Source organism: Biomphalaria glabrata, chromosome 3, assembly GCF_947242115.1.
Source record: "Biomphalaria glabrata chromosome 3, xgBioGlab47.1, whole genome shotgun sequence".
Taxonomy (NCBI): domain Eukaryota; kingdom Metazoa; phylum Mollusca; class Gastropoda; family Planorbidae; genus Biomphalaria; species Biomphalaria glabrata.
Genome location: NC_074713.1, coordinates 36,542,055 through 36,567,558, shown reverse-complemented (window position 1 = coordinate 36,567,558; position 25,504 = coordinate 36,542,055). Strand labels below are relative to the sequence as shown.

The 25,504-nt window shown below is 34.3% G+C and overlaps 2 protein-coding genes across 7 annotated transcripts in view; both read left to right on the top strand.

The window, feature by feature from the left end:
- Nucleotides 1-1,013: 1,013 nt before the first annotated feature.
- On the top strand, nt 1,014-16,154 carry LOC106062014 (uncharacterized). 2 transcript variants are annotated; one of them, XM_013220271.2, is made up of 7 exons: nt 1,014-1,121; nt 2,323-2,539; nt 2,994-4,781; nt 6,960-8,974; nt 9,351-9,510; nt 10,110-10,278; nt 10,464-16,154. In XM_013220271.2, the coding sequence occupies exons 3-7, from the start codon at nt 3,068-3,070 to the stop codon at nt 10,702-10,704; spliced, it is 4,299 nt and encodes a 1,432-aa protein (XP_013075725.2). In that variant the 5' UTR covers nt 1,014-1,121; nt 2,323-2,539; nt 2,994-3,067; the 3' UTR covers nt 10,705-16,154. The 2 variants fall into 2 exon arrangements, with proteins under 2 accessions (XP_013075725.2, XP_013075726.2); XM_013220272.2 differs by lacking the exon at nt 2,323-2,539.
- Nucleotides 16,155-20,802: 4,648 nt separating this feature from the next.
- LOC106056975 (threonine aspartase 1-like) overlaps nt 20,803-25,504 on the top strand; it is a 29,608-nt gene continuing 24,906 nt past the window's right edge. For 2 of the 5 annotated variants that reach the window (XM_056024841.1, XM_056024842.1), the window contains exon 1: nt 20,804-20,891. The gene's annotated coding sequence lies outside the window, so the exon portion shown is untranslated. Of the gene's footprint in view, nt 20,892-22,000; nt 23,673-25,504 lie in introns of those variants that run through there. The other 3 variants (XM_056024838.1, XM_056024844.1, XM_056024840.1) reach the window with 3 other exon arrangements.

The following is a 25,504-nucleotide window of genomic DNA, read 5'->3' as shown; positions in this document are numbered from 1 at the left end:
ACGTCGAGCGGCGTTCTGTCCGGTTCGAGAAGGCCAGTAGGGACCCTATATAAGAGCGGAGGCGACGCAGTCAAGACGGTTCAGAAAGCGGTTTCACGACAGGAGTTCAGAACACGGTCGACTACAGCACAGTTCAACGGAGCATTACGACGGTTCAGTGCGGAGTACTGTCAAGTACAGTTGAGATGAACGGCGTCTTGATCTTGGTCTGTGATCGAGTCCGACACAACGAGCCCAAGTGTGTGAAGTCAGTCCCGAACTGCTGAACCCAGTGCAAGCCCGGAACGAGACGGAGAGGCCAGTGCAAGACTTGATACGGCGGAACGGTGTTATCGGAGAGATATTTGTTATCGCAGAGCTATTTGTACTGTTCTACGTGCTGCCGATTGTACAGTATTGGCTGTTATTTATGGACATTAAACCTTTACTTTATTTTGGAGCCCTGACTTGTCAAGTTCTTTAAGTTGGTGGTGTATGGTGCAGTTTGCAGAGAGCCTGGATAGTGAGATTCGTAACAATATAATATTTTATTTTAAATTTAACATGAAGCTAGACATTTTGATGACATATATTTGAGCATTAGTTAACTTCCCCCCCCCCCCTTAGTTTGCTCATTCTTATAGTGTTTTAGGTCTATATAAGACTACTTAAATCTAGATCTAAATATAGATCTAAATTTTATTCTAACGATGTAATTTAAAAAAAAATTCTAAAATGTGTGTATACATATCACATTGTGCCAACGTTTGAGGGCATCTGATCAATTACAGACGTTGCTTAACATTTTTTCGTGCTTCTCTTAGTTTCTATGTGTATATATAGATCTAGATAATCTAGATATTTAGCCCATAGATAAAAAAGAAAGATTATGTATAGGCCAATCTCAGTAACATTGAAGCCTTAATGGGTTAGTAAAATATAATATTGCCAACTAGTTCAATTTTACTATTTAGCTATTTTTTCACAACGAATTTTTCAAATATCATGAGTTGCAGTTGACAACTCGGGTCTCTTCCTCCTTAACGCACTAGAGAAAACATGGCGGTGATACTATCGTTTATCGACCAGTCTGATAACGTAGAAATCGCTCACAGGAAAGACACCGCAGTTTGCGACGCAACGTAAGTGTTATTTTCTTTTTGTATTTGCACTTAAGTACACATTATATGCGTTTCAGCAAAATTTAGATTGAAAATCTTGAAGATTTGCTCAGTTGAGTTTTTGTCGGCAAGATCAAATAAATTTAGCCTCTGAATATTTGATATCGTTGCCGGTATTTTATTGTTGTTTTTTTTTTGCAGAGAGGTTGGGTTAGTTATCGATTTGGAGCTGTAAGGAACAGAATGTTACTTTCACAAGCCATTAGGTTGCATTTCTACGAATCTTCAATTGGTTAATTTGTATTGTCAGTTTTTCGTTTCCTTGCTTGTGACTTGTGTGCCTTGGCCTTGTTTATTTATTTGTTATTGTTTCATCCAATTGACAATTGTTTGTTTGAGAAAGTGACAGTGACAGACTGAATCAGTGAAAGTGCAACAAGTTAGAAATCTAGCTATTGTAATTTAGCTAAAAGTAAGACTGGATCTCTCAGCAAGTGACCAGATCTAGTTAGATCTATTCTAATGGCGATGCAGCTCTAGATTAGTCACTTGTGACTGGTCTTTTATTAATTATAAATTCCATTCTTATAATTTATATTGTATGCTAGATTTATAGATTGTTCTAGCCTAAAAACTGACATAGATAATCTAGATCTAGAATCTAGACATTTAAATACAACTTCTATCCATGAGTCTCTAAACTTAGATTAAATTTCTAGCTCAATATTCAATATATATTTATATTTATAGTCTGTACGCTTTGTATAGTATTAAATCTATGTCTCTAGAGTCTAGAGCTAGAAAAATTTAGATTACTGACTATAACAATCATGTTGTAGCACTGTGCTGCAAGTTGCCTTTTATGGCTTATGGTTGCCAGCTCCTGATTTGTATCCCAATGCCCATCCTATGAAAGGGTATATCCACTGAGGTTTTGGATTCTGTTTTCTGCCTGGGTAGCGAGCCAAGGCTAATGTCAGTAATGAGCCCCTCCTGACTGAAGATTTCTAGTCACCAGTTGCTTGCCTTCACATCTGAACTGCATACACCAGGGGTTCTCAATCAACATGTGGGTCACGACCCACTTGGGGGTCGAATGGCGATTTTCCAGGGGCGCCTAAGACCATCGGAAAAATAGATTTTTTGTCTAAAAAACTTGACATTGAGCAAAACTTTTCATGGGTAGTTACATTTTTTTTTTTTTACTACTTTGTCATTTCAGGATAAATGTTGTAAACAACTGAATCAGATTGTCAGATTGCAAGTGATAATAATTGCTGACAATGAATTACAATGAAAGCTTTTGTCTTCCTTTACTGACATACAAGTCCCTTGAATTCCAGCTTGCATATTATATTAAAAAGTTGAAGTGTAAAATTAAAGGTTAAAAAGTCAATGTTTAATAGTATTTGGAACGTCTCAAGCCTAAATAATTCTTGGTAATTGCTGTCCAATCTTGTTGAAATGTTTTTTAAAGATTTGTTTATGTTTAGATGCACAGTTGTGATAGTCTTTGTGTTAAAATGTATTATATATATATATATATATATATATATATATATAATATGTCTACATAAATTCTAATTAAAATTATTGGATTTCACATTTACTTTCTTCCTGAATCCTAAAAATTTCATCTAGACAATATTTTTCAAAATTATTTACTGACAGGATAACAATTTTAATGGAGTAGTGTATATGAGCATATTCAAATAAGGTACCAAAACAATATATGGAGACATAATATACTAAAATAATTCTAGACAATAGGTAGATAATAAAACAAAACAAATGTGAATATTTTGTTAGCTTATTTTTGCTACTATCATACATTTAAGAGAAATTATATTTAATATTTTTTTTTAAATCACACAAACTTGTTTCTGATTCCAGATGAATGGAAGCTACATAACAAGATAAAAGCATTACACATCAACTTTCATTACTTATTTAAGTCAACTTGCACCATGAAAAGCAAACAAACCAGCCAGCTGACTTCTGGGAAGACTAAAGCTGCTGGGAAAGATGGAGGGAAAGTGAACCTGGTTAAGAAATCCTCTTTAAAGTTGAGAGCAAATGCATACAAACCTATTGCTAACAGAACAAGAGATAAGTCTCCAAAGGAAATTAAAACTTCCATAGTCACTTCTAATAAAAGCAAGCTCCTTAAAGAGAGAACCAATGGAAGCAAACCAAAAAATAGTCCCCAAAAACAATCAGTTGATTCCAAAAATAAATCCAGAATTCAGAAATCCAAGCCTGTCAAGTCCAAGTCTGCCAAGCAGAAAGAAAAATTGAAGCGTTTGACTAGCTCTAATAGTTTTTTGGATTTTTGGGGAGCGAAAGTCATGGGAAAACGTGAGGCAAGCCTTAATGCTAGCATCAGAGTAAACATAATGTATGAAAAGCTTGCTCCATTGAAGTCACAAGCAAAGCTGCCATCTAAAAAGGTTGATAGTGTTTGTCCCACAGACAAAGAAGAAAGTGATAAAGACAAAGTTCAGAATAAACCAGAAACTGGTTCTGAAGAAAAGAAGAATAAATCTAACCCAAAAGAAGGGTCAAAACCTAAATCGAGTGAATCTCTAAAGACTCAGAAATCTAGTAACAAAATTTCAGCTGTCAAATCAAATTCTAAAACAGAAATCAATCAAGCTGCTGATAAATGGAAGAAAAGAAAAGCTGCAGACACTAAAGATGATAAGGATGAACCTGCATCTAAAGTCAGAAAAACTTCCCAGGTCAAAAGCAAATCAAAGATTGTGGTGAAGAAAAAGAAGAAAAAAAAGACTTTCCCGAGTGGTCATCAGCTGAGCAATATTATTGAGAAATCCCCTAGACAGGCAAGTCTAATAGCCAAAGCTATGATAGCCATGGAGCAGGAAGAAGAGTGTGTTGTGGTAGAGTCTGCTGCCAGGACTAGGGTGTTTGATTGGACAGAGCTTAGAACTTGCACGCAGAATCAACGACGGACAATGTCATGGAAAGCTGGCCTGGGCAATGCCAAAAAAGTGGATGTTGTAAAAGATGCAGAAGCTGCTGCCGTACAGAAAGATGAAACAATGGAGGTAGATGTAAGTGGCCAGTGTGAGAGTATTGAAGATAATTCAATCTTGAGAACTCTCCACCAAGTTGGAGATAGCCGAATTCTGAAAGAGTATCTCCGAGCACAAAAGGAAGACTTTCAAGGTCTTATAGATGTTGAAAAATGTTCCACACCAGAAAAGACAAAAATTTTGACACCTAGCCCTAAAAAAATAGTTACTCCAGTACTAGAGGATAAACCTGAAAAAATAGCTTCTCCAATAAAACCACAGTCTTGTCGTGTGGCCACACCCATTCCACAACTTCCAATCGGTCACAGAACCAGTCACATGACCAGCTACATCCACCACCCCATTCCTCAGCCAGTCTACTCCCAGCAGCATGCCCATACACAGCCTATCAAAGTGCCGCCTAGTTACACCTCGCCTGCTTATATTTATCAATATGCTATGGATCGACAGCAGGGAATGTTTGTTCCATCTAGCCCATCTCCTGTCCCCTATGGAGTGACCAATAATGACCTGACCAGTGAATTCTCATCTACATACACTTTAAGTCCCATGGGAGCACTTAGCTTGAGAAGAGGTTCTATCAATCCTTACAACACAAGTCTCCATTTACCTGTTCAGCACATTGGTAAGATTTTAATGGAAATATAACTAGCAATATATACTTTTATTCTTATTTATCTCTTTAAAAGAAATGTCAGGTTGAGTGCAAAAAATCACACGCTTGAATATCTAAACATTATATCTGGACTATTTCAATTAGGGCTGCACCTAACCTTCGATCCTGTTAAATATTAAGCCATATTCGACTCCAGACGAATATCACTGCCGGATATTTTCCAGATAGTAAACCTACACTGTGTATTTACCTTTTTAGTTGTGTGTTTTTTTGTTTAGTACATCACATTGAGTGTATAGATGGACAGGTGACCACATTAAGACAACATGTTAACAATGTCTAAAGGTCACATCTTATGAATAAACTGAGTTTTCTTACTTGGACATAAAGTCCCATGACTTATTGTTACACAAACTACTAGTATATGACTATGTTTCATTAGTGCTGGATACTTAACTGAATTTTAAACATTAAAATAGAAATGAGTTGAAACTAAAAATAAAGTAGTTGAACTAAAATTCACCAATTAAAAAAAAAAAGCTAAACTAAACTAAAAATAATTTAATTAAGCTTTAACAACTTTTCATAATTTTTGTGTGGTTTGTTTGGTCTATACCTAGATAACTATCTGACTTAGTCCTATGGTTGGATATAACTCTTTTATCATTGTACAAATCTTTCTCCATAATAAAATCAGTATTAAGGAAAATGTTTCTTCTTACAAACTTTCTTGTACAATAAAATAAAAAAAAAAAAGATGTGTGTTTGCATGTGGATATTTTTGCCTTGAATTGAAACCTTTAGAAAAAATGGCTACTTTATAATTTTTATCAATTCTTTTGACTTATTATATAATGGAAAACCTTACAGTTAAGTTTGAAATCTCATTTAAGAAATTGAATCCAGATTTCTACGTAACCAAACGTAACCAAAGAAAAAAAAATTTGCTGGAGTGTAAAAAGAAATATTTGTTAACTCTGTAACTAGTGTAAGGGTGGAAGAGATCTACATGCTTGACTAACAATGCCAATGTGTTCTTTTCTTGCCTGACCACTCAGCATACAACAAACACCATTGCATAAGAAAAAAATGCATGATGGTCATCACCGTCATCGACTATATACAGTACACTAGGCTTACATGTGTGCATCTATCTGACCAGGTTGTTAAAATCAGTCAGACACACATTCTATTTACTTTTTGGAGGTTGTGGATGAAATTTTCTCTAGAGTTGGTTTTCCTAGTGCTCTTAGGTGTGCATCTCAATAATGGGCCTACAGAGAAGAATTTAATGTACTCTTCTGCTCTTTCTAGAAGGCCACTACGGTTGAAGATATAAAAAGGGTGCATTTGATGTTCCTGCTGTTTATAAAACACTCCAGATAGCCGCTATAAACTTCAAACTTAACTAAATCAAGCCCTAGATGCCAACAACAGAAGTGGTCTGTCACCTTTAAAATACAAGCCTGTTGACCAGTTGATGGTCTGAAATACATAAGCACTTACATATCTACCCACTATACAGCCTAGAATGCACTTTACCTTTGAGAGCTTTACATTAGTTCAATATACATATCTATATATATATATATTCTTCATTGATCATCCCATTGACCTCTTTTACAGTTCATGGCCTTGTACATACACACACACCCTTATACATAACACACATTACTTTTTGATTTGTCTATCATAAACGCTGTGAAACTTTAATATCACCAATCAGTAATGGAGTTTAAAATAATATGGTAAATAAAAGACAAAATAAATATGAATGTAGGTATGTTAATTAGAAGTTATGTAAAATGTTCAGTAACATGATCTCCTGTAGATATCTGGATATATCATATTTTACAATCCAGTCACATCCTGCTTCAGTCAGATATCAAAAAGTACTATCTGGTGCAACCCTAATTCAAAAGTTAAATATGTTTTTGTCCAATAGTTGCAAATGGTGCGAGAATATTTCAATGTTCAATATGAAAATAGTGTTATTGTACTCAACCTGTACATTATACATCATATTCAAATGAAATTGATGTGCATGGGTAATAATATAAACAGAAGTAATTGTTTTGAGTACAGTAAGTGCCAGTTGTAGGATTATGCAATAATTTTCATTTAGTATGATTTGACCTTGTTTGAGAAAAATTTTAATTTAAATGAATTTCTTTTTCTTTCCATTAGCTGGATTTAATTATCCATCTTACTATTCAGCTCCACTTCAAGGTCTGTCCCAGCCAAGTGCCTCTGCATTGCAGGCCTTACACCAGAGGTTTCCTTTAGTGCAGCCTCAGTCTGTCTTACATGCACTACCTCAGGAGATGAGCTCCATCAACTCCTACCCAGCTGGATACCAGTCATACCCTCAGATGTCTGGTTTAAACCAGGACACCAGTTGCATGCCTCCACCACCTCCACCCCCAGCTCATACACACAGACCAACTTCTATTGGACCGCAAGTGTCCCACCAACCCCCTGCATCGCCTATGGAATCACTAAGATCAATGAATCCGATTGGTGTCCAGCCCATTGTCAACTCACCTGTGCTGGACTTTTCTAGCTCATCTGAGCACCAGAGCTTAAGCTCCCATAGGCCAGTGGCTCAGACACCTTACAGTAAAAATGTGTACTTCCCTACAAACCTGGGCACAAACACTGGCTCACCAGCCAAGTATGTGGTCAGTGTTTCTGGGTCCTCAATGGCAGCTCCCTGTAAGAAAGAAAAAGAAGACTATCCTCCCTCCAATTGTGATGTGCTGCAAAAGAACAGTGCTTGTCAAATAGATTGCTCTCCAAGGGCAGCTAATTCTAGACGAAAGTCTGCTGAAAGCTCTGATGTCTCTGACCTTCTCCACAGTGCCCATTCTGCCATGTATCAAATAGACAACATGAACACAGAAATCCACCAACCTATGTCCTCTGCCTCAAGCAGCAGCTCCATGGGGAAAACTAGTCCTTCCAAAGTCAGCATTGCTGGCCATGCGTCTTTCAATGCTTCCTATTCTGTCTCTTCCATTCTTGACATGCCTAGTTACAAGGTCAAGCCTGAACCAGACCACAAAATGTATTCCATATCTATAAATAACAATAACACTATCAGTAGCAACAACAATCTGTACAGTCTAAACAGAAAGCCTGTAGAGATTGCACCTGTAGAAAAGGTTTCTGCAAATAGCTTAGCTCCATCTAGTACCCAAAAAGGTACAAATTGTTTTGACTTAAAGAAAGAAATTCTATCAAAGAAAGAAACTCAATCTAGTATCAGAAGTCAGAAACCAATTGTAGAACAAGTGTCAGTCTTCAAAAAAGCACCAGTTAATTTTGTTACCATTAAACCTGCAGATCGCCCAGTAGCAAAGCCCCCAAAACCTTCTGTTGACTTTGTGGCTATTCGAACCCAGACCCCATTCACTTATTCCATTCTCAAAAACCAGAAACCATCTATTGAGTATGTTGTAATCAGGCCTCCAAAGCCAATCATTGACCAACCAGTGAAAGCTCAAAAACCTGTGTTTGATCATTCTGTTCTGAAGTCTCAGAAACCTCCAAATGAGATTACTCTGGTAACTTCTGCCAAAGTTTCAGCTAGCTTGGATAAACTTGATAAAACTAAAGGCATCAATGATGTTATAGTTATAGATGATACAGATGAATCATCTGATGATGAGCCATTGGCAAAGTTTGTCAAAGCCAAAACGTCAGATGTCTCTGACATACAAGTGTCTGATAAGAACAAAACTCAGCAACAGCAATCTAGTGGCACACTTAGTCAAAAGGCTAAAGTGAAAGTTAGCAAACCATTAGAGAGCAAGCATAAAGATGAAAGTAAGATTAAAGCTATGAAAAAAACTGAAAAGCTTGGCAGTTTGGGAAATTTGAAGCTTCAGAACAAGGACAAAATCATAGGAACTTCCAAATCTTCAGAGTCAGTCAAAAAGCCTGTAGTGAAGTTTAAAGATGACATTTCTATAGGCACCAAATCCCTCTTAAGTGTAACTATTGATGACATAGCACTAGATGTCAAGAACAAATGTGTCAACAAAAAAATGCCTGCTGTTAGTCAGTCAAAGTCCAAGAAACTTGTCAAGAGAGTCAAGGAAGACCCCATGTTTCTCATTCCACTTCCTAGGACCAACACCAATCATGGCTGGACATGGGTAGGGGAAGGAGAGATGAGAAACATCCCAAAGTTGACTTTGGTAAGTTGTTTATGTCACCTGGCTTGCTGACCCATTTGAGTTCAAATAAGTTATGTTGTGTTTTTTTTTTTTTTTTTAAAGTTCTTGTCCTATCGCTTGCTTACCCTTTGAAGTAAAGAATTTCTTTATCTCGGGCACTATGTAAAAGAAAACAAGAATTGTAGTTTAAAAGTTGTGATGAAAAATTTTAAATGTTAAAGCAAGTTATTACAAATTTATGTCCCTTTTCACAAGTCCACAATTGTTAATAATTGTAGTAAATTACTTAACTAAAGAAAAAACTTGTGTTCGGGCATTCGTTAAACTCGTTTTAGTTATGCTTAGCAATATCAAGTTCAGGTCTTTCACCGGTGTGTGCAATTCTATATTCCCACAGGGTCGTGAAGAACAAGTCAGAGTACACAAATGTTACAAAGCCATGTGTCACAGTTCTGGTGAAGTGGTCTCTGTAAGAGACTGTGTTATTCTTCAGTCTGATGGGGATGGCAGTGTTCCTTATGTAGCCAGAGTAACTTGTCTGTGGGAGAACTTGCATGGTATGTTTCTGGTTTATGAAGTATCATTAACTCATTGCTTCATTTATTGCTGTCTTGTGTATACCTTAATCTCATTTATTTTTTCTTGGCAAGCAAATTATTGGGAATTGGAAGATAGTTGTTCTTTATATATTCTATGCATTTTGCAGATTTATATTTAATTTGAATGCACATCATTCAGCTGTAAATCTAAATGTAACTGAGTTTTAGGTGGTCTTGTATCTAAGTAGATGTGTAAATATATTCACTTAGACTCTGTTTTATATTCAGGTTGTTAAGATCTAATATTCAGGTTTATTTAATTTTGTATCCAGGTAGATATTTCTAATATACAAATTAGATCTAGTCTCATTTCCAGAAAGACAAGGTCTCGTCTTATATTCAACTATTAAAGAATCACAGGATATTCAGTAATATGTCCATCCTTTTAATTGGAATTGTTTGATTTCTAATAATTCTAGGGAAAGAGGTGTAATGGTCTACCATATGCACAAAATGGCACAAGCCATTAGAAATTTACATTTGTTTCCACCGTTTTGTTACAATAGTTTTTTTTTGTTTTTTTTCTGTTCTTCAAAGATGTCATGTTGTAATTCCAGGTGAAATGATGTTCAGCATGCTGTGGTACTACCAACCTGAACATACACTACAAGGTCGTGAGCCTGAGGATGGAGAACAAGAATTGTTTGCCTCTAAACACAGAGAGGAGAACAGTGTGGCCTGTATAGATGACAAATGTTTTGTGCTTTTGTTTAATGAGTACTGCAGGTAATGTTCCTGGATACTAATTCATTTTTTAAAATTATATATTATAATAAATTTTTTAAAATTATATTTTATAGTGGTTTGTTTTTTTTAAGTTATATTTGATATTTATTTATAATAATGAGTGATTCTTTCTTTAAATAAAAGCAATTATAAAGAGTTTATTCAACAATTATTTTTTTGTGCAGGCTAGAAGCTGAAACTGCTCGAGCAGAACAAGGAGTACCATTACCAAGGTGGCGAGCTCAGCTAAACACAATATCAGAGGAGGACCAAATGTTTCGCAGGCCTAGACCTCCTCCAAATGCTTGTGTGGACAACATTTGGTTTTGCAGGTATGACTACGATATTCGCAAAAAAGTTGTCAAGAAGCCAAAACACAAGAAATCAAATTTGCGCTACAGGCCACCTGTCAAAGTTTTAAAGTAAATGCACACTTAAGCAATAGTTATCTTTTTGTGGTAACAAGTACTGCTGCTTGTTGAACTATGCTGTTGTAATAGCTGCTTTTAGATGCTAAGACTTTCTGTTAGCATATCAAACCATGTCAACAAGCTCTCAATCTTTCCAATGCAATTTTTTTTTTGTTTTTTTTACCCATTTAAAAAGATTCCCCAAGCTTTCAACAAATATTATGCATTTTATTTTAGATAATTTACATTAAAGATTTTTTTCTTTATAAAGCAAGCATTCTCTTTCTGTGCCAAATATTGTATCCAGCTTGGAATGGCAGTGTCTTTAATTCGAAAAGATGAGTGTGGACATTGTGCACTATCATTAGAATGTTTACAACAGCAGTTGTAAAATAATTGAGAATGTTCTGTGATAGAATAATTGCTAAGTGATCAAGCTAGAACAGACCTGAATGAGAACTAGCTTAAAATAGGGGGAAGAATTGGAACAAATAATAGCAAGGAAAGATAGTTTAGGGACAAAGTTGTTCCTTTCTTGTGTTGAAATGTCACAATTAACTATTCCATTTAGTGGAGTCCTCATTTACACTTGCTGTTTTGTTTTTTTTAATCATCATTTTGGACTATTATTGTGGAACTGTTTATTTAATTGGTTGTTTGGAACATGGCATTGTGACCTTTATCATTTGTTGAGCATGTAATTATGTGGGATTACTTAAAGCCATTTCTGTAACAAAGATTTTGTTATTAATGGTTATCCAGTTTACATTTCACAAATTTGTAAATTAGCATATTCTCCAATAATCCCAGTGATATCAGATCAAAGTAATGCTTTGAAAGATTCCCCTGCTTCCCACTTTGATAATAATACCCAACTGATTGTAATACACATGGAATCAACATAAGAAATCAGATTTGTTGTTGAAGTGTATTGTCACTGTACATTTTCAGTTCATCTATTTGTGTACATTTGTTACTGTTGATGAAACATAAATAGCCTTGACTGTTTTCTTGATGTTGTATCAATTAGGTTAGTTGCAGTTCACTGAACTGCTTTTTGGTGTGTCTAATTGGAAGCTTCTAGTTCATTGTCTTATTTGTTGATAGCCTTTGTGCCTCAGGACTCCTACTCTAAAGCAAAATGTATCTGATTTTGTTGCATGGTCTTCAGAATGTTGACTGTACTGATATGTTCATGACATTATTGTACAGCGATTGCATTTTCACTGTCTTTAAATGTTTAATTTCATTGTATGCTTTAGTTCTTATTTTATTTGGTCTACTCTAACCTTTGTGCTGTGAGAGCAAACCATTCCATCGTGTTGACCTGGGGAGAAAACCCTGGTTTGATCTGGATCAACTGTATTAGCATTTACAACTAGGGAATCTCTGAAAATGTTTACTTTTTAGTTACTTTAAAAAAAAAATATCTTGTATGCATGATCAAAATCATTCAATCATAGCTTACCTTGCTTTGAATTGTGGGTGATCGTGGCCTGTCCCCCTTGGATTTCCATTTTAGGGATGTCTTGCATTTGAAGGACGCAACCTGTTCACCTACTTTTTTTTTTTTTACAAGGTCAATCAATTTGACAGTAGCATTGTTGCTGTATGACCAAATGAGTCTCCCAATTTATAGCATGTCCTATTTGAAACTGTTCATAATTTCATTCTCTGTGTCATTGAAACCAAACACTTTCTTTGTGCACTTTTTTCTGAATCAAATTTATTTGCATTTCTCAGGCAGTCCATTTTTTGTTGTAGCATTTCTTTCTTTCATCACTGAAGAGTTTTTTGGTTGTAGCATTTCTTTCTTTCATCACTGAAGAGTTTTTTGGTTGTAGCATTTCTTTCTTTCATCACTGAAGAGTTTTTTTTGTTGTTTTTTTTTCATTTGTAGCTTTACTTTCAGAGGCCCTACATTTTAGTTCATAAACTTTTCAGGTGTAAACAGCAAGTTGTAACTGTGTACATTGTGTCACCCTGCTTGTCTTTCTTTCTGTCTTGTGACTACTGTACAGTATTTATACATTTGTCTTTTCTTCATTCATCCATTATTCCAAGACTTTGAATTATGTAATTAGTCAGACATATGGCTCTTTTCTTTTATGAAATTCCACTTGGTTATACGCTTCACTGCTCATGGCATTAGGCTATTTATTTGAATGTCAATGTTTTGTGCTCCATTTTCTGGCTATTATTTTTAGTGATGAATTATTTATATTTTAATGCAATTGTTGGATTACTGTACAATTAATCCTATAATATTTATACATGTATATATATGTATGTGTGTATTTGTTAACATTTAGTACACTATATTAGCAATATGCTTTTTTTTTTTTCAGCAAATTTTTTTGGAAAATTATTTCCTTGTGTTTAGTTGTATAAAACTATTTTAATTTTGCTTCTATATTATCTTATATCTATAGTTGTTCAGGAAGTAGTGACCTTATAAATTTGCAGTGCAAAATTAGTGAAATATTTTTTTTTGGTTGTAATGGAAAAGTAAAAAAGTGCAATAACAATTTATACATTGACTTAGTAATCATTATGATTTCTACAAATATTCAGAAGACAACTGCAAGTCAGTTTTTAGAGTCTCAGAGAATTTTTTTGTCCAAATTTTACAGTCACTCCTATTGCGCAGTGTTTATGGTCAACTCCTATTGCAGAATAACATATGTCCAACAAATTGTCAAATGAAAGCTAATGCAGAGTTGTGTAATGCCAACTCTATAATTTGAATGCTTGAGGCTTCTTTTCATAAGTTAATGAAGGTAAACATTTTTAATATAGACTGGATTTATTGTTTTTATCTTTGCTTAAGCTGAAAATTGGAGTGAATGGATTGATTTTTTAACACTGCTCTAATTTGTCATTTAGTACTTGAACTCTCCCATTGAAACCTTGAGTAGAGGCTACAATAGCAAACTCTTTGCATTTAGACATTAGGTGGTAAAGTCTTGGGATTTGAAGTTTGACAGAAGTTTGGATTTGACTTGAAAGAAAGTGTTTTTGTAACACTTTGTTTGAGGCTGATTTGAAAGACTGATAAATTTGTCATCTTACAGTGAATACCAAAACTTTATCATTTACAATACTTCTAGAACTTTCTAATGACACCTTGTACCTAGAGTTATTAAATATTTCAAAATGTACAGCCTAAACCTAGTGTTTATCCATGTCCTTGTAAGACAACATACAAGATTGATATATTATTTTGTAGAGAAAATATTGTCTCCTTTGATATTATTTAGTCACTACATGTCTGACAATATGTTCAAATATTAAAGCAAATGTATGTATGTAATAATTGTCACATGTTATCACAATAATTTTTTGATTTTTATTATTCTGTATCAATGTTTTTAATGAAAATTTTGTATTTGTTTTGTGCATTGTGTCACTGTTAGCAAAAGTAAATTTTTAAATCTTTCTTCAGCATGTGTGCAGGATTGACTATTTACAAATATTTTCTTTATATCATTTGAAAAAAAAAAACTTTCATCTGCCATTGAATATTCTCTTCAGTAATTTCCATTTTATTTTATCAAAGATGTCTTCAGTTTTTTAGCAAGACCTTTACTAAACATTTTTTTTATACAGAGACTATATTATAGTAGTTTACATTGTCACTTGTAAAGGATCAAAAAATGAAATCTATTAACCAGGTTGATATTTCAATGTGAAGGTTTATCTTACACTTCAAACATGAAAAGTTCAATTCAATAATCTCAATAGTTGTTGGAAATACTACGGAACAAACTTTTTTTTTACACCCAATAGTGCACCAACTTGGCTTCATAAAATTGTGCTGTTTTTTTGAAAATTATTTTTCTAGCGTATTGATTGTAACATATTACATATTTGCCATTCAGTTGATTTTTTTTCTGCATAATAAATTTCAATTTTGTATGCTGGATGTCTTTAAAAAAATGTAAAAATTGCTTTATAATATAGAGAAAAAAGATGGCTTTGCTGTAGAATAAGCCACTTGTATTCAGTATATTAGATTTTAGCAAAAGCTCTTTGTATTCAGCTGACTTGGTAGTAGTACAAGCTAATCATGTTCACTACGTTTGATTTTAGTATGAACCACTTTCATTCAGTTTGTTTGTTGGAGGAATTTTACTGTGTATGAAAAATGAAATACCAAAAAAAAATGTATGTGATTTAAAACTTTAAAAAAAATGCAATATATTTTCATTTTATTTATTTCAAGCTGAGCTGTCTGATATATTTTATATAATAAATGAAATCAATTGGAATTAATTCCCAAAGTAACTTGCTGTGTACAGCTTGAACAGTTTTGATTGGCTCATGACGATTGTTTTCTTGGCACCTTTGGCTAGTGTGTGCTGCTTCTTTATTGAATGAGCATATCTCTAGGCTATGAAGTAAGCAATGTGTGCAAGGCAAGCACTTATGCAATTGGACATGCTCTGTGTTATGTCACAATAGTTGAATCCATGTATTTAGAAATATTTGTTGACCAGTTGCAGGTCATTGGTAGAGCCTGCCCTTCTTTGTTGTCTATGAATTGCAACAGCATTTGTAAGTTTTGGCTTGTAAATACTAATCAGTAACCATTATTTATTTCTAGTCATGTTGGTCTTTTTGTCAATTGAAATGGGCGAGAAACTTGCAGAATTAAAGGTAATTGTTGTCATGGTGATGTTTATGGCCAATTAGTACACCTAGGGCTAATCTGTCAGCCATGACATCTGGCATTACATTTGTACTTAGTTGAAAGTAACAAGATTATGTGTCGCTATTTATGTAAAAAGATAGTGTGAAAATCGATATAAGTTTAAACTAGCCTACTTTTAAGTAGGTGTTGTACGAGTCAGCTCTTAGCTGGCACTAGTCATTATAGAAGACAAGGTGTGCAGTCATTGAATCATCACATGAGCTTAAATTAGTTACTTTTTTAAAATGTATTTCATAAATAGATGTTATATATTTTATTAAAATACAGACATCTTGTTTCAACACAAATATTTCTGAGAAAACTTTGGCCTCTATAGTGAAATAATTATTAGACAAAATTTCATAAAAGTATTATTGCAATGTTTGAAATAATTTATTCAATATTTAAATAATGTGTACAGTACAAACTGAAAATATTGAATGAAATATATATGTTTATATATATATATGATAAAAGATTAATATACTGTTCGATATATATATATATATATATATATATATATATATATATATATACTGTCTTCTCTGGAAATTTACTTTTGTAAACTGACAATTTAGTTTTCACTATAGTTTCTTTGGTTTCATGAAGATGTTCTTGTACATTGTGCGGACACCTACAGTTTCTTGATGTGAACTATTTATTGACTCTTGTGTTTATGTTTAGTGATCTGCACCTTCAATGTGAACTTGTTCACTTAGCTAGAGAACTGACTGGAACCTTTGGTTTACTCAATAAAGACATATTTTACCAATTATTTGGTTTGATTAATTTAATAGGCTTAATAGATTTGACTTGATAGACCTGTTACACAATCAGTCTCTATGTGGCATTTTTTTTTTAGTACTATCATTTTTCTTGTAAACCATAGATGCAACACTAAGTATATGTCACAGCTACTTTCTTTCAAGACAAAATGACTAAAGTAGCTAGAAATCAATTTCAATTAGTTACTATTATTATGATGCTTGAAATGTTTGTTTGAAAATTGTGATCCATGTTGAAAGTAATGTTTCATTAACAAATGTTTTATGTTGCCAGCACAATGACCTCCACTTTCAAATGTCAAGCACTTATTTAAGCTTTGATAACTCATTGGTGTCTTAAAAGCCCTAATTAGTCATCTCTATTGGGAGAAAAGTCTAAACCAAAAGTGAGCAAACCTTTTTCAGAGTGGGTCAAAAACTAAAACGGAAATACTGACATGCCTTAATAATAATAAAAACGTGATTGGTAAAGACATTTGATATTCTTAAAGTAATGTGATATATGTAGCTGTGTTTCTAGGTTTTAACGGGCACATATGTAACCGTGTTTCTAGGTTTTAACTGGCACATATGTAACCGTGTTTCTAGGTTTTAACGGGCACATATGTAACTGTGTTTCTAGGTTTTAACGGGCACATATGTACCTGTGTTTCTAGGTTTTAACTGGCACATATTATGTAACCGTGTTTCTAGGTTTTAACTGGCACATATGTAGCTGTGTTTCTAGGTTTTAACGGGCACATATGTAACTGTGTTTCTAGGTTTTAACGGGCACATATGTAACTGTGTTTCTAGGTTTTAACTGGCACATATGTAACCGTGTTTCTAGGTTTTAACGGGCACATATGTAACTGTGTTTCTAGGTTTTAACTGGCACATATGTAACTGTGTTTCTAGGTTTTAACGGGCACATATGTAACTGTGTTTCTAGGTTTTAACTGGCACATATGTAACTGTGTTTCTAGGTTTTAACGGGCACATATGTAACTGTGTTTCTAGGTTTTAACTGGCACATATGTAACTGTGTTTCTAGGTTTTAACTGGCACATATGTAACCGTGTTTCTAGGTTTTAACGGGCACATATGTAACTGTGTTTCTAGGTTTTAACGGGCACATATGTAACTGTGTTTCTAGGTTTTAACGGGCACATATGTAACTGTGTTTCTAGGTTTTAACTGGCACATATGTAACCGTGTTTCTAGGTTTTAACGGGCACATATGTAACTGTGTTTCTAGGTTTTATCTGGCACATATGTAACTGTGTTTCTAGGTTCTAACGGGCACATATGTAACTGTGTTTCTAGGTTTTAACTGGCACATATGTAACTGTGTTTCTATGTTTTAACTGGCACATATGTAACTGTGTTTCTAGGTTTTAACTGGCACATTTTGGACAGCTTCTTCTTGACTTCGCTCCCGAAAAAAAAAGCTGGTTACAAATAGAAGTATATGAAAATGCAAATATTATTGTTTTGCATGTTTGGTTCCACTACTTTGGTCCACACACATTTAAGACATACTGAAGATATCTAAATCTTCTTCAATTGCACTAAGTTTTCTTTCAAAATGGTCCGGAAGTTTCTTCAAGTCATCTTTGTAATTCCCAAACTTGTCTAACTTGCAGATAGTGTCAAATTGATATATATATATATATATATATATGTTACTGAATAGATTTCAGCTTTAGCTCGAATTCCAGCCAAACTCAGAAAATGGTTCGAGCAGATAATGAATTAAGACGATGTCAATGAAAGACTACAGCATTTTTAACCCCGCCATTATCCATGACAATGTAACCTCAACATTTGTAACAAGGTTACAAAAGACAGTTTGTGTGGAAACACAAACTCAAAATCGGCCCCCGAAGAGGTCCACCCAGGCAGGCTTCAATATTTTCAGAAAGAACATCCGAATGAAATTATATCAAAGACAAATGAGAGATAAGAATGGAGAAAGAAGGTTAACAGATCTTGTATAGTGCCCCAACGGTCCAGCAGATCAAAGGATAGGTGAAAGTGAATGTAAAGTTAGATGTGTACCTGGCCTAACTAGTTCCCCTTATAGACCTTGTGGTCTATAGGGCAGATGATCTAAAGTTCATCTGTTTTTTGTGGCCTACGGTTAACGAGGGTGTCATGTAGCCAGCACAACGACCAACCGCCTTTTCCCCAACTAATGTCAGGTACCCATTAGAACTGAGTGGACTCAGAGGCGCCCAAAGATTCCAAAGTTGAAAATCCCAGTCTTCACCAGGAATCGAACCCGGGACCGCTCAGCCACCGCGCCTCCCCTGGCCTAACTGATGTCTTATAATTGATCTAATTGTTTTGAAAAGGCTCAATCTCTTAATCAGATCCTAAAAAAAAAATAATTTCCGCAATAAATAAAAAGTACAAGAAAATCATGTTTACAAGATTACTATTCGTTTTAAATAAGGTCTAACTTATAATGCATACTAATTAGCTTTTTCTCTTTAAAAAAACTGCTTGCATAAGTGATTTAAAAATTAGATTTTTCGCTTTCAGAAAAAAAAAGTAGCCGTTGCATCAGAACTTTGAATGGTCTAAAATATTGTGATGTCGGATTTTCAATATCTTTTCTAGTTTACGAGATCTAAACGGGACAGACGGACATACATTTCACACAAAACTAATAGCGTCTTTTCCCCTTTCGGGGGCCGCTAAAAATTGATCCAGTTTTGTGATGGCAGGTGAACTGTTTAAAAAATTGAAAAATATTTGGCTCATTATCACCCAAAATTACAATAGGTTCGTTTTGTATTTGTGCAGACATGTACGTGTTTAGTCTGGAACTAAGTTAAGTTCGAAGCAAATGTTTTCTGAGGAGTGGATCGTACTTGAAAAGTAATTTCACAAACCCATCTGAAATGACCTAGATTTTATCTTTGTTATTCTTCTTCAACTTGTTCGCGATGCCCATTAAGTGCCAGATCCTGCTTTTTTTAGAGTCTAAGGCATTTATTTATAACTCGAGATCTAGATGAAACCAGCGTACTGAACAATGGAGTAACAAAATGTGCGTGAGCGTGTAAAAGTGCATTGCCTTCAGAGATTTAAAAAAATCTAGTAAACTTGATTCAACCTGGTTAACAGCTTAAGTTTAATTTAAAAAGAGAATGGGAGATTAATTAATTCAATTAATTTCTAGTAAAAATTTCGAATTCAGTAGTTTGTCTTTGTTCATGTATGTACAATGCGTTGATTTTATTGAGAAAATTTATCCTTATTTTGATGCCCCGTGAGGCCCACAACACTCGCACATGGCTAGCTACGCCACTGTATATATATATATTTATTGATATCCATGTGACAGAAGATCAATTCATATTTTTTAAAATATGTATATATCTGAGCGTACTTATTATTACTATAAACCAGGCATGTTAAACTCATTAAGGTGTATGTACCACATAAAAAAAACTTACTATGACCGGAAGGGCCGCAGCCAGAAAACAATAATACTATTTCCTCGCGAAGTGCACAAAATCACTTCAATACTTTATTTATTTGTTTTTATTTGTAAAGTCCTTAATTTAAGTCTTGGTATTTCTAAATGTCTGAGCTAAGTTCCACTGTGGAGGAAAAAAAATACACTGAAACTAAAGTCTCAGAAAATGTTGAATATCTTAGAATCATTTGTTCTAAATTCAGAAGTAGAGTCAGCTCTTCTGTTCTTCAAAATATTTAACCATTCTGCTAATTAATTTAATGTCTCCACAAAGAATTTAGTTTGTTTACTAAGTGAGTATGAAATGTTATTTGTAGGGTTGCCAGACAAAAGAAAATATTTAACCTTGGTTAGACCAATAATAGAATATGCATCCTCCGTTTTGGACCCCCCAACTCAAGAAAACATTAAGAAACTGGAACAGACACAAAATAGAGCAGTGAGATTCATAACAAACGACTATTCACTAGAGTAACACCTTTGGTAAAATCACTAAATTTAGAAAGTCTTCAGGACAGAAGGCTCAAAAGTAAAGTAGCAATCATACATAAAACACTGAACCATAATCTTCAAATACAAAAACAAAACTTAATAAAATACTCTGAAAGACACAAAGATAAAGGCACATTCCTCGTCCCATATGCTAGGACAAATTTGTACAAATACTCCTTCTTCCCTAGTGCTATTAGAGCATGGAATGGGTTGCCTGGGCTAGCCAGGAAAACCAGTGACTTGGCAGAATTTAAGTCATTGGTTAATATGCATGACTAAATGCATGACGTAAATGACGTAATCATCTTCTTTTTTTTTAAGGTAACGTCTGTATTATATAAGATAAGAATAAATATATGCTTTATATAGGCTTTGTTCCAACATTTTTACCGTGTTCCGCAATTGTGACTTCTTAAAAAATCCTGTTCCGTAATTGTGACTGACCATATCTCAGTCGATTTGAATGTAAAATTTAAATATCTGTTGAAAAACTAAACAATACGTCTATTTTTATCGGAAAATGGATGGGCAATGCCTAGATACTTTTATTTTTTCCATAGGTCTAACCATTACGGAGCAAAAAATTGAAAACTAAAAGTAGCTGCAAACTGTTCCGCAATAGTGACTCTTGATAGATCTATACAAGTGTGTTTGAGTACTGTGACGATTGCAATTTTCTTAATTTTAGACTTCTATAAACTGTACAACTACCTTTGGTCCATTTGGACATGGAATACAACACTTTTAACACTTTTAACACAGATGTAAATAAAGAATAAGAATCTAGATGTCTACATCTAGTCTAGATAGATCTAAATCTTTCTCCAGATTTAGAAACTAGATCTAGAATCTATCTAGATAAAATATATAATATAGATCTATAGAATAGATTGTCACTAAGTCTAAGCTAGAAGTGAAGTAGAAAGCTAGATCTAGATAGTAGATACAGTAACTAAAAGTAACTTACGTTTATCGAACAAGTTAAGCTCATTCGCCGACATTTTTTATGTTTGAATTTGTGTATCTCCGTAAAAATTAGACCTAGAAAAAAACTGATTGTATCTGTGAACTCCTCATCCATTTTTCTTAAAAAGTAGACATGTTTTATTCTATTACTACTCATAGTTAAACTTATTTTTGATGTTAAAATGGGTCAGGTTGATGATTTCAAAAGCTTAAATTATCGAACACTTTTTTACCTTTATCTTATCTTAACGAACATATTAAGAACTTATCGAACACACGAGAAGTATGGTGTTTTAAAAGTGTTATAATCTTAAAATTTTGTGAAAAGTATGGTGTTTCAAAAGTGTTATAATCTATATTTTTTAAAATTTATATAATTTTCTTTTTACGCCATGTCAAGAAAGACAGATTTTTAGACTCATTTTCAAATGGTCCACATCGAAGGAATCTATCACTGATCAGCTCTGCTTAGAAACTGACGGTGCTAAGCACAGTAACGCATTACCGTAGTACTTATTTAGGTCTAAGCTATTTTGAGACATAAGGCCATTAATAAATTAAATCCAGATATTATTTATTTGAGGGAGAGCCTAATAAGCTTTGGTAGCCAATAGATAATCCCGCCCTCCCCAAGTCATTGCAGGACACAACAGTTTACTTGGTTGACCTAAAAACAAAACATACGGTACGCGGCCCTACGTAGCTAGCCGCCGATCTAGCACGCTCAGTGTATGTAACAGCCCAAAAGTCAGTGCTAGATATTTTTCGATCTGGGCGGGGAAAGGGGGGGGGTGCTGAAAAGCTATGGTAGCTTGCAAGCTGTGTTACCTATAGATGTAGATAAATCCGCCCTCTCTAAACCACCTGGTTGACCAAAAAAAAAAACACCGTATTTTAGAGCACGCTTAATATTTGTCACTTACACACACAAACAACATATCTATATATACTACGTATCTATCATGCCTAGTGTTTGTGACCTAATTAGCGGCTTGACCGTAGGTACTCGACTGATGGCTCCTCCCCCTTTCCCCTCAACATTGTTCTTACTACAACTTGAACAATGTTTTGGGGCTGTGTTGATGGCCTGGTTTACACCTGTGTGTTACGCTATCACTGACCATTTTTTTTTTGTTGTGTGTTAGTCTGGTGGCTGCGTTTGGATTGAGTCTTGATATTTATGTTGTTACTTTGCACTGAAAAAGTGTGAATGTTGGAGAGTGGAAGCGCGGGTAAGGGGGTGTAGGCAGAATAAGAGAGTGGTTAAATGTGTTATTGTTATTATTTTGTGTATTTGTGAAGTTTCAAAGGAGTGTCTTTGTAGCGCATTATGAGCTTTATCATACTTTATGGCAAAAATATAGACCCGGCGCCACACGTCTAGATCGAGAAGCACAACTGACTCTTGTATTTGAGGCTGACGTCAAATTCTAATGGTCGATCAATTATTGATGATCTCTGGATACAGTGTCTTGACTGTTTCTCTCCCCCACCCCCCGACCTTTTCTTTTTTACCTGCCCAAGACATTTTTATTTCAAAATACCATATCTGCATTCTATACCTCCCCCTTTGCCCTTTCGTTTTATTAATATCTCTTCACATCAAGCACATGCGCTAGGTATTGGTTTATAACACATAATTCAGAAGTTAATAGAATGGGGCAAATTCAGAAGTTAATAGAATGGGGCATCTGAAAAAGAAACAATAACTGAATACATTCCACTCTGTTCCTTCCGATAGTAGCACGTAGATGCTATTAGCATCAAGCTATAATATATGTGTCATAAAATCAAGCTTTTAAAATGGGTACAATTAGTGCATATCGATGTAAATCTATTTACTTAAAAAAATATAGCACATTTACGGTAAACCACAAATAGCTAATACAAATTGTAACATATGATTAATTTATATCTGTACTTTGCATTACATTATTTTAAAAAATAACAATTAAAAAATATATAATTTAAATATTTTGTCTTCTTTGGGTTATATCCCTTTGATGTTTATTTTTAACATTAAAATGGCGTTCGATATCTTACGAAGCTGAGATTGCTTATATAAAAACTGCTATTATCGAACTCCCCCTTTTTAAACCTCAATTTTCATGTTTAGGTAACAAAGGACACTTTCAAATAAATAGTTGTAAATATTTCTCAGCCTAATTAGAAGCGTATTATATAGTTTTTTTGAGCTGAAGCATCATTAGCATTAAAAAATACCCTTAACCCGAGACTCACTCCACTCTTCCCAAGAGTTCAAAAAAAGTGAAATTTTTATACCAATATTACCAATGCACTTTGAATATAAGTAAAAAAATGATCCTCGGGTGAAAATGAAACTAATTATAACTTAACTATCAAGAAATGGACGATGCACAATAAGAATGGACTAGTTTCTTTATAATCATCGAAATAAAGGAGAATTTTTAAAAATACAATGGGGTGTTCGATAAGTACCTTAAAACGAAGGTGTTCGATAGATGTAAGTTACTCTAGATACTAAAAACTAGTAAGAGTGTAAGTGTTAGAGTAAAAGATAGACTATCATAGACCTGTGCCTGTGGCGAGTGATGTCAGTGAGTGTGATAGATACAGTGATAGTTAAGACAAGTTAAGTCAGTTAATTAAGTCTAAGACTAGAGTAACTTACGTTTATCGAACAAGTTAAGCTCAGTCGCCGACATTTTTTATGTTTGAATTTGTGTATCTCCGTAAAAATTAGACCTAGAAAAAAATTGATTGTATCTATGAAGTGAACTCCTCATCCATTTTTCTTAAAAAGTAGACATGTTTTATTCTATTACTACTCATAGTTAAACTTATATTTGATGTTATTGATTGTATCTATGAAGTGAACTTCTCATCCATTTTTCTTAAAAAGTAGACATGTTTTATTCTATTACTACTCATAGTTAAACTAATATTTGATGTTAAAGTGGGTCAGGTCGATGCTTTCAAAAGCTTAAATTATCGAACATCGTTTTACCCTTATCTTATCTTATCGAACATATTAAGAAACTATCGAACACATGAGAAGTATGGTGTTTTAAAAGTGTTATAATCTTAAAATTTTGTGAAAAGTATGGTGTTTCAAAAGTGTTATAATCTATATTTTTTAAAATTTATATCATTTTCTTTTTACGCCATGTCAAGACACAGATTTTAGTCATTTTCACATGCTCCACATCGAAGGAATCTATCACTGATCAGCTCTGCTTAGAAACTGACGGTGCTAAGCCCAGTAACGCATTACCGACACATTACCGTACCAGTACTTATTTAGGTCTAAGCTATTTTGAGATATTAAGGCCATTAATAAATCCAGATATTATTTATTTGGGGGAGAGCCTAATAAGCTTTGGTAGCCAATAGATAATCCCGACCTCCCCAAGTCATTGCAGGACACAACAGTTTACTTGGTTGACCTAAAAACAAAACATACGCGGCTCTATGTAACTAGCCGCCGATCTAGCACGCTCAGTGTAAGTAACAGCCCAAAAGTCAGTGCTAGATATTTTTTCTATCGTGGCGGGGAAGGGGGGGGGGACTGAAAAGCTATGGTAGCTTGTGAGCTGTGTTATCTATAGATGTAGATAGATCCTCCCTAAAACACCTGGTTGACCAAAATAAACCCACCATATTTTAGAGCACGCTTAGTATTTGTCACACACACACAAACAACATATCTATATATCTATCATGCCTAGTGTTTGTGACCTAATTAGTGGCTTGACCGTAGGTACTCGACTGATGGCTCCTCCCCCTTTCCCCTCAACATTGTTCTTACTACAACTTGAACAATGTTTTGGGGCTGTGTTGGTGGCCTGGTTTACACCTGTGTGTTGGGCTATCACTGACCATTTTTTTTTTGTTGTGTGTTAGTCTGGTGGCTGCGTTTAGATTGAGTCTTAAAATTTACTTTGTTACTTTGCACTGAAAAAGTGTGAATGTTGGAGAGTGGAATTGTGTAAGAAGAAGCACGGGTAAGGGGTGCATGTAGGCAGAATAAGAGAGTGGTTAAATGTGTTATTGTTATTATTTTGTGTATTTTTGATGTTTCAAAGGAGTGTCTTTGTAGCGCATTATGAGCGTTATCATACTTTATGGCAATATATATATATATATAAAATTTTATTTTAGACCCTGCGCCACATGTCTAGATCGAGAAGCACAACTGACTATGTATTTGAGGTTGACGTCACATTTTAATGGTCGATCAATTATTGATGTTCTCTTGATACAGTGTCTTGACTGTTTCTCTCCCCCCCCCCTTTTTTTTTTTTTACCTACCAAAGACATTTTTATTTCAAAATACCATATCTACATTTTATACCTCCCCCTTAGCCTTTTCATTTCATTAATATCTCTTCACATGAAGCACATGCGCTAGGTATTTGTTTATAACACA

Excerpts from the sequence above, each read along its gene's own strand:
- LOC106062014 (XM_013220272.2), top strand. The coding sequence starts at position 3,068 with ATGAAAAGCAAACAAACCAGCCAGCTGACTTCTGGGAAGACTAAAGCT. Across the intron at positions 4,782-6,959 it reads TTTACCTGTTCAGCACATTG|CTGGATTTAATTATCCATCT; the intron begins GTAAGATTTTAA and ends TCTTTCCATTAG. Across the intron at positions 9,511-10,109 it reads TCTGTGGGAGAACTTGCATG|GTGAAATGATGTTCAGCATG; the intron begins GTATGTTTCTGG and ends TTGTAATTCCAG.